This window comes from Cynoglossus semilaevis, chromosome 15 (genome assembly GCF_000523025.1).
Source record: "Cynoglossus semilaevis isolate Cse_v1.0 chromosome 15, Cse_v1.0, whole genome shotgun sequence".
Taxonomy (NCBI): domain Eukaryota; kingdom Metazoa; phylum Chordata; class Actinopteri; order Pleuronectiformes; family Cynoglossidae; genus Cynoglossus; species Cynoglossus semilaevis.
Genome location: NC_024321.1, coordinates 7,697,346 through 7,706,939, shown reverse-complemented (window position 1 = coordinate 7,706,939; position 9,594 = coordinate 7,697,346). Strand labels below are relative to the sequence as shown.

The 9,594-nt window shown below is 40.9% G+C and overlaps 1 protein-coding gene across 2 annotated transcripts in view; it reads left to right on the top strand.

The window, feature by feature from the left end:
- Positions 1–9,594, top strand: part of kdrl (kinase insert domain receptor like) — a 57,093-nt gene that overhangs the window by 42,323 nt on the left and 5,176 nt on the right. For both annotated transcript variants that reach the window (XM_008326734.3, XM_008326733.3), the window contains exons 22-28: positions 696–793; positions 1,377–1,499; positions 1,744–1,855; positions 3,811–3,910; positions 6,376–6,481; positions 7,989–8,113; positions 9,121–9,199. In XM_008326734.3, the coding sequence (XP_008324956.1) occupies positions 696–793; positions 1,377–1,499; positions 1,744–1,855; positions 3,811–3,910; positions 6,376–6,481; positions 7,989–8,113; positions 9,121–9,199 (743 nt within the window). The remainder of the gene's footprint in view (positions 1–695; positions 794–1,376; positions 1,500–1,743; positions 1,856–3,810; positions 3,911–6,375; positions 6,482–7,988; positions 8,114–9,120; positions 9,200–9,594) is intronic.

The following is a 9,594-nucleotide window of genomic DNA, read 5'->3' as shown; positions in this document are numbered from 1 at the left end:
GCCCCTCACCCCTGTTTGTCTCCCTTTTCCATCTCCCTCCTCTCACCTTTGCTCCACCCCTCCTGCACAGGAATGAAAGCTCCCCTCAGATTGTTTTCGGCCTGTCTCTGATGGGACATTTCCTCCTCCTGTTCAGCAGTACAATGACTACAGAAGGAGCCACTGTCACCCCACTGAGCCGGGGGAGGCGTCTGTTTATTTCCTGTGCTGACCTGAGCGTTGATCTGTTCTCAGACTCCAGCTCAGCACCGGCATGTCGGCCATGTTGTGTTATTTCTGGTTTGATTAGCTGTTTACTCAGGTGGGCCTGTGGAAGGACTCCCTCGGACCCCCAACCAGGCCCATAAACCTCACACATCACCTGATATCTGAAAAAAAAAGTAGGATGAGTTTTAATTTGGCTCTCATCCGTAAAGGATGTTTTATAAACAGGGTGTTAGGAGAGACGCCTACGTGACAGGATGAATTGTAATCTGGACGTGTTGCATTATGGGATTTGACACTTGTTCTGTTGTTTTCTTCTTGTCTTTGTTTTCTTCTTGTCTCTCGACCACTTGTTCTGTTGTTTTCTTCTTGTCTCTCGACAGTGAAAAACTCAATGCGTTTGAAAACAAAAGATTGTTACTCAAAATTCCTACTTAAATGTATTTATGTTGCACTAAGAATGTTTTATGTTTGGTTCTCTGTTTCTGTAGAATCTGAGGATTTATACAAAAGAGTCCTGACTCTGGAGGATTTGATTTGTTACAGCTTCCAAGTTGCAAAAGGCATGGAGTTCTTGGCTTCACGCAAGGTATACGCTTCTTCACATACATTCTTTTATGAAGAAAACCTGTTGTAGCATATTGTATAGATAGTTTCAGATCAGGCTGATCTGTCATTGTAATCCCAGTTTCACTCCATGTAAAAACCACACCCTCTTTAAACACAGTTCATTCTGAACTCTTCAGCATTTTGAACAAACACACGGTGAATTGACAGGTTTTTTGTATTTTCTTCAGATAAGAAGATAAGCTTCTCATGTGAAAAATTACTCAGACTTCAATTTGCTTTTTGTACTTTTCTTCCCTAAATCCAGTGGGTTTTTTTTCTTTTAAATGAAAATGTATTCATAGTCAGGTCATTCATAATTTCAGTGAGACCGGATGGAACTGATTGGAGAAGGAAGCCATTGTTTTATTAACCTTTTAGAAGTAATTCCTTGGCCTGGAAATGGAGCAAATGATTTTCTATTGTAATATCACTGATGCTTTGACCATGTGTTGCTCCTCCAAGCTGATCCGCATGAGTGCATACACACACACACAAACACACACATTATTAAGTATGTAAACACACAAAAATAATGTTATTTCTTCTCTGTTTTCTCCTAACAGTGCATCCATCGTGACCTGGCAGCACGAAACATACTGCTTTCAGAAAACAACGTTGTGAAGATTTGTGATTTTGGACTGGCCAGAGACATCTACAAAGACCCAGATTATGTCCGCAAAGGAGATGTAAGTCAAATATAGTAGTTGTTTCTTCCGAAAATATTATCACGGGATTTTTAAGATTGCAAAATATGAAAATCCTATGTAAAATAAGGCACAGAAATAAAAATGATTTCACATTACCATGAGTAGGAATCTTTTTTGTCTAAACTTCAAATTCTGACAACCTCAGGGATTAATAGAGTTCTAAGATATTAAAGACCTTTACTTTGGTCAGTTAATGACTGATCTCCTTGTTGCCTGTGCACAGGCAAGACTTCCGCTGAAGTGGATGGCACCTGAGGCCATTTTTGATAAGATCTACACGACTCAGAGTGACGTCTGGTCCTTCGGTGTTCTCATGTGGGAGATCTTCTCTCTGGGTGAGTACCTGGATCCCCAAGTATCCATTTGCGGGTTCACACAGATATGCCGGCTGTTAATGATACAAAATATTCACCCTGCAGAAGAAAAATAAGCAGGCTGAAACAAGGAGCTGAGGGTAATAACTATACAGAAAATAAAATGTGTGCTATACCCATTTTTATAAAATACTTTACAAGAAAAATTATGCCTCTGCATCAAAGGGTCATAGTCAGAGTGAGAAAGCAATTTTAATGCAACTCATAATGCGATATGACTGTATTCTTTAGCACCGTTGCGGGACATGAACTCCTGTGCAGGCTCCACGTTTGTTTCTCAGCTGGCAACACAACAAACGCTCTGTAACCAAGCAGCCAGATCAGTGTGAAAGTCCCCACTGAGAAACCACTGCCGCCTTTAAAACCATGTTGTGTTTGGCTCCATGATTGCCTGTTCATCGCTCGACACACACTTTTAACTCTCTCGCCATGAAATAATGTATGTTTGAATGTCACCACAGGGGCTAGCAACGTTGGAAGAATTGCTACACTGTACATTTTGAACCACGGCCATATGGTGTTGTCAACTTGTGCATTTGACAGAGAGTGTGTCAAATTGCATACTGTAAAGTACACAGACATCATCATGGTGGATTTTCCTCCTCTCTTCTTCACTCTTGTCAAACTCTCACCACATTTTACTTTTTTTTTTTTTGCTAAAGAAACACATACACATCTGGCACTGTTGGATCAGGCGTCTGAAAAACAAATCAGGAGACAAAGATACAAGTGACCAAGACTCATGCCTGAAGTCGGCATTGAAATTCAATCCTCTTTAAAGGTCAAAGGTTTAAAGCTGACCAAAGGGTGTTTTTCAGTTTGCTGTGTTATCAACAAGTGTGTCAGCTTTGGAATGTTTTTAAATCTCAAATCATGTCAGAACAGCTTTTGTTGCAAAAAAAAAAAAGGAATCTGACTTCTCTGATCTAGCTATTTTTCTTTCCCAAAAATACTGAAAATAAGTCCAAATAGTCCGAAAGAATACTGGTTACATTAGCTAGAAAAGCTAAACAAATAAAAATAAGCTAAAACGGGTGAGCTAAAATAAACTTAAAGTTAACCAAACAGCCAAAGAAAGCTGTTTATTAATTTACTGATCTGGGTCACAGTGTTTGGTTTATCTCCTGAGATTCTTTTATGCTAAACTAACAATATGCTAAATTTAATCTGTGGTTTTCTTAGAAATCCTACGGTTTGACATTGTGTGAGGGAAGCACACAGCCTTTTAAAAGGCTGAGAATCGTTATTTAACTACACAGAATTGGGATTTATTTTTCCAAAACTAACAAAAGTGAACACTGGATCCAGGGTTGTTCTGTGTGCGACTGTGTTTTCACAATGTCCGTGAAGTTGGTTTTGGCTCCGAATTGAACTTTTATGACTAACATGACAATTCAAATGTAAACAAAATTAGCAGTGAATCATGATTGACAGGTCATACAGATTCTCAGTGCAGCCATCCAAATACAACATCACACATTAGTGAATGTCACGAGTGGAGCAAGACTTACATCATCCAATAACATTTATGGGTATTGATTATGTTTCTTTTTTAAACTGTATTGGCGTTGGATGATTTGGATACAGTCGACTGTGATTTGATTTACGATCTTCATAACATTAGTATGAATGCTTCATTTATCAAACCTGGCTTGTCTCATTTCTTTCTTTAAAATGTTAGTTTGTGTCACAGCAAAGTTATCATCCTGAATGTGGAATTCACAGTTTCCTGGAAAATCCTTGTGACGTGTGTCAGAACTCTGTTCTATACTGGCTAGAAGCAGTTTAATAACATCAGATTCTTTGGAGCAAATATACTGCATTTAACAGAACATCACCGTAGCTACAGGCCAGGTGGTGATGATAAATGATGTCAGTGACAACTCTTTGAACCTCTATTCTTTTTCCTGTCCCAGGTGCCTCTCCGTATCCTGGTGTTCAAATTGATGAAGAGTTTTGCTGCAGACTGAAAGATGGGAGCAGGATGAGAGCACCAGATTATGCGTCGTCTGAAATGTGAGTATATTTTTCTTTTTTTTTTCAGGGGGCACTGGGAGGTGGTTGTAAATGGCAAGGGGAGATCTAAGCCGTTCTAGAGTGATTAATTGATTGATCTTGAAATGCTTAAAGGACCAGGACTGCATTTGATTTAATCCCAGTCGCTGGTTTAGGACGGTACAACCTGAACTGTTCTCAGAAGACCGCAAAACACATTAGCGTGTATCCGGTATTATATTACTTTACAGATCAGCGTAATGCAATGCCTTCTGTCTCTGTGGAAGGATAAACAATCACATATCTGTACCACAGAAACCACATTTAGTTCGAGGGCAGCCAGATGGTTGGATCACACATAACATTAAGACGGGTTTTCAGGATTCAGAAACTGCGGTCGTTTTCTGTCATTAAAGATTGTACATTCTTGGAGAACATAAGTCTTGTTTATCATCTCATCATCCACAGCTTTTTTTTTTAACTAAAACAGTAAAGCCAAAAAAGTATTCATATACAGCTGAGAACAGGTATGTTTTTGTGTCGTTTCAAGCAGTCGAGGTTCCTTAAAGGAATCACTGGTAACTGTACCATAATTTTGCGGAATTTTGAGCTACACGTTTTTTTGGCAGCTGCGAGCTAAAAGCATTTTCTGACTGACACTGACTTAGCCACAAGTCTGAGCTTCAGCAGTGAGTGCAGACACAGGGCAGAGGTTTGTGATGTGAAACTTTTGGAACGTGCAAGACAATATGTGTGGGAGAACACGGACTTTTCTCCTTTCCTATCAGTGCTGTCAGTTACTGTGGCAGCAAGACAGAGGTTCCTGTAATGAGAACACAGACCGACCAATCTCTGTCTGTGTCTCGCCCTAATGTATAGAGTGCACGTGTTCTGTCTGCTTTTAATTTAACACGACTCGCAAAGTCAAACTATACAAGTCTTATTTGTGTTGAAAGCCTAACACCGTCCCCTTTTCTTAATAGCATTTTGGCAACACAAAGTCTCGGGAAGTCTTTGCACGACTTGTGCCAAGTAAAGCTGAGCGGATGAATTTATCAGTTTTGCGACAGAGATGTTGATCAGACATGATGCACAAAATCCAATCCAGACTTTAGCTTTCAGGCGTTGTATTGAATCCATAGATGCCGGCCTTTCCGGTGCCAAGAATATTTTGTTCTTGCCGTCTCGGGGAAATCAGTCTGTTATGAAAATATACATCTGAGATGGTCTTTATTTTTCATTCTAGAGACAGAGTTGTGTCTCTAATTTAAAGTCGAGATAAAATCGTCTCCATTCGTTGTGTTTAGGATTCACAGCCGTTCTCTGAGACAGTGCTGTGAAATCCACTGAGCCTGTGGGGGGAAGTGCTTCACATGCATGTGCTAACGGCTCCACCCCCAAACATACCGTAAATGAATGATAATTAATCACATGATGTCACGGTAGAGGAGGTGAGCAAATAAACTGATGCCTCTTCTGCACTGATTCATCAGAATTGTTGTGTTAGAAAAACATCCTGATGCATTGTAAAGGAATGCAGCAGATGCTGCTGAAGAGAGTAGGAGGACAATACAGAGGATGCTCAACCGGACAGAGTGGTTCAGATTTACAGACTCTCTGAACAACACTGCGCTCCCTCCAGACGCACGCGGCAGACTATTTATTCTCATTAGAGATGCAGGAAGTGTGGTTTCAACTGAATACTCATACAGTGCGTGGACTTCCCCCGGAGTTGAATTAAACACATAGAGGCTGTGATCACAGTCTCTACATCCTGTCAGTGTAAGGACAGCTAGCACCTGGAGCACTCTACTCTACAGTACGCTCATTAACATGAGAATCGCTCTACTTCTTTGGACCAGGCTAACATGAGTGAGAGGTCGGGATGCCGCGCACACAAACACAGATGGAGAGGAAAGAAGGGGGAGAAAGGGGGAGGGTCCAGCTGCAGCAGACCATCTGCTTTAATGATAGGAAATGCTGAATATGATATTCAAAAAATACGCGATTAAACAGTTTCACGCGTACAAAACTGGGTCATACACATGGTGCACGGTTGATACTGAAACCAAGACAGGACAGGGATCCATTAACACTTGATCCTAATCAGTGGCCTTCTGCCAGTGTAACCTAAACAACAGCATCGGTGCTTTCTGTATTTCTGATTTAAACCCACTAAATGAGTCTGACCGCTGCAGTGAACAGTCACATATACGCTGTGAGTCTTCCCATATGGGCTGTGATGCTGACAGCTCATCTGGGAGGCGGTGTGTTCTAACTGGTCCTTGGTGTGAAGACCACTGAGAGTTCAGGTATAATAACATGGAGTTTCAGACATAGTGTAGTCATTGTATTTATAAATTAGACCACAGTAGAAAAACTGAATCCATTTGGTTAATTATAAATATAAATGGAGCGTATCCCACCGTAAGATGACCTCACTAAACATAATCAACACATGATATAAATGACTGCTGTTTCCACAGATACCAGACCATGTTAGACTGCTGGCAAGGAGAGCCAAAGGAGCGACCAACATTTACTGAGCTGGTGGAACAACTGGGAGACCTGCTTCAGGCCAGTGTGCAGCAGGTAACAATGAATGAAGAGATTATTATAAGCAGCTGCTCAGCAAAGATGTGAAACCAAACAACATTTTAAAAAAAAAAGCTAAAATCTCATTGAAGTCCTGTCTATAAAGCTGCAATTAATGGTTAGTTGTGTAATATTGTAAATAACCAGGAGTAAAGTTGCTAGTAGCAACACCCAACACAAACAATTGGCCAGTGAAAAGGCTGTGCCTCAGGAGAGGAACCAAACTTCAAAACATACAAACAGTAGAACAATGTCACCATCAGCTCACTGTACAAGAACACTGTCTGCTATGAATTATGTCACAAGATGTGGGAAATTTGTGTGTTTTAAAAGGGCTGTCAGAAGACAGGGCTATTTGTTGTCAGGCTAAGAAATGTACACGAGAAGAAAACCACAGTGTTTAGTTTCTCTGATAACAAGTTCAACTGCAGGGAAACACCAACACATAAACCAGAACATTTTCACATTCAATCCTCCAGACAGACTTTGTTCAAATAAACAGGGTTTTTTTAATAACAATAAAATGTCAAACAGACGAACATACAATATGTCATAGTTTGAATGTGAGCCAAAACGTCAGAGTACTAATAAAAGTCAGTCCGGCAGGTTGACGTCACGTTGTGTTGCTGCATGTTGTCTGTCTGTGACACAGCTCGGCTCCAAGCACACATGCTGACATTGTTTAGGGTTTTGTTGACTTCAAACAACAAAACAACTCTGGTGAACATTGTCAGTGACTGCTGTCTGTTTTTATTTAAAAATAGAAAAAAATAGTTGAATAGGAGGGTGAAGTCAGGATAGAGATGGAGACGATGGAGGGAGAGTTTCCAAAACAGTAGTGAGACCTGCTATGATGCGTTGAGATGTTATGTTTGTGACAGTACCACTGTGTCCAACACTTGTAGCATGTGTAGCATGATGTGATGGTTCGACCAATCAGAGAGCTGCTCAAATAGTAACTGAGTGTATGCACTCCCATTAGCTCAACAGGCCCTGTACGTTCTTCACTCCTACTCTGGTTATTATTTCTTTTGACAAATGAACCAATGAAATCATCATTTTATTTTATTATTATATAGTTATCTTTTCTGAGATTAAAAATACCTACAGGAAAAAAAACACACGATTACACTGAATTAAACAAAAATAAATCTTTACCATTAACTGAAGGTGACGATGGAAAGTTGGCCAGAGCCTTAGAAAGAGCAGGTCATGTTTAGATATCATGACACACACAGTGTTGTCTCATCTGTGAGGAGAGCAGCTTATATGTCTCCTACAGATGGACTACATCCAAGTAACTCGTCCATTTGCAAAATATATTAACTTGAATATGCAGTATCAGATTGGCATGTCTCCTGTGATCAACGGCGAGATTATTTACATTTGTACAGAAATGGTCCAGAGAGAGAGAGAGAGAGAGAGAGAGAAGCCCCTTGTCCGTCTGTAGTTTGCATCATGTAACTCGAGTCTTTGTCTTGTTGTCTGTGTTCTGCGCTCACAGGAGGGAAAACATTACATACCTGTCAACACAGCCCTGCTGGCTCAGGTGGGGGACCCGTCCACCACAGCACCGTCAGAGGAGACGTCCACGCGACCAGCCTCCCACTGTGACTCAGGGAGCAGCTGGTGAGAACATTTTGTTCAAACGCTTATGTTACCTTCACCTGAAATTTCAATAAAGATTAGATCAGCCCTGATGCCCTGCTCTCCAGTGACGGTTCGGTGTCACCAGAGGGGAAGAAAAAACTAACAGAACAATGTAATGTCCTCCTTAATAAAAAAGGATCTCAGATCAGTTTGAATGATCCTGTCACTGGATCATTTCTGAAGTGAATGCTCTTCAAAGCAGCCGCAGAAAGTATTTTTGTGTCAATTTGTGGCACGTCGTGGCTGATGTGGCTACATGGACACCCTCTGTGTTTGTTTGCTCTGCTTTCCCGTGCAGCCGTGTCCAGCTCAACATCAGTCACTTTATCTTAAAGTAGTGTAAACTTTACCTCAAAGTATTCAAGGTTGAGCGACGCTGGCTCTGTTTTCACAAGGAAATGCCAGAATTTTCTTCCGTCTTGACACTGAGCAATATCCACAGCAATTATTGTTCCCTCAGCACCCAGACTGAGCTCAATGCACTGAAAATCAGGTCCAACCTTAGAACAAAGTGGCACCGAGCTGACTGGCACACGATAAGAAATATACACGGGGTAGCTGACGTCCTTCCAGTATAACGGCTCCTGTAAGGAATTTCCCATGAAACAACATACAGCCAACTGCATGATTTATGTCTAGTTAAGAAAATATTTGTTGAAGCTCAGGGTTTTCACAGGTCCTCGGTGTGTGTGTGTGTGTGTGTGTGTGTGTGTGTGTGTGGAGGAGGTGTTGAAAAGCATTAATGGCAGTTGCCTCTTAAGCCAAATTAAGTTCTTGGATTTTGCTCCTACCAGTGTTGAAACTCAAAGTAAACAGGCTGTGTTTTCAAAGTAAAATGTCGTGGAGACTTCACGCTGTTGATCTAAGTGATTAAGTTCCTGTGGTTTTGCTACTGAACTTTTGGCTTCGTTGTACTCCAAGAATTTCCAAACAGAATAATTCCTAAAATATCAAAGAAGTCTAACGCCAGATTTTCTTTCCACCAGGAACATTAAGGTTCGTCCAGCTAGTGTGAAAACGTTTGATGAGGTGACAATGGAGGTCGAGGGACATGATGGACAAGGGGTGAGTTATTCAGCCTACCCAGAAAAACCGCTATTAACAAACCAAGAAACCAGTGAAGAAATAGACTCCTAACACTGGAAGGAAGTGGTTTTTCAGCACGCAGAATTTAAGTCCCATGACTGAAACCTACTGGGTCTTTTTTCTACTAGTTCTTACAACAAGTTTCAACACCATGTAAAAAAAAACTAGATTTAAACCGTGGTGAAAATATTTCTGAACCTGGGAGACAGTGACTTAATCAGCCTCAACAGTCAAACCAGTCAGGTCTGTGACACATTAAACCAGTGGACGTCTCGCTGATAACAGCTGTGTTGACACTGACGTGGTTTCACACCAATGTTTTTATGTTGTTCTTTATCTTCAGTTTGATGTCGTTCCAGGGATTTTCAATAAGA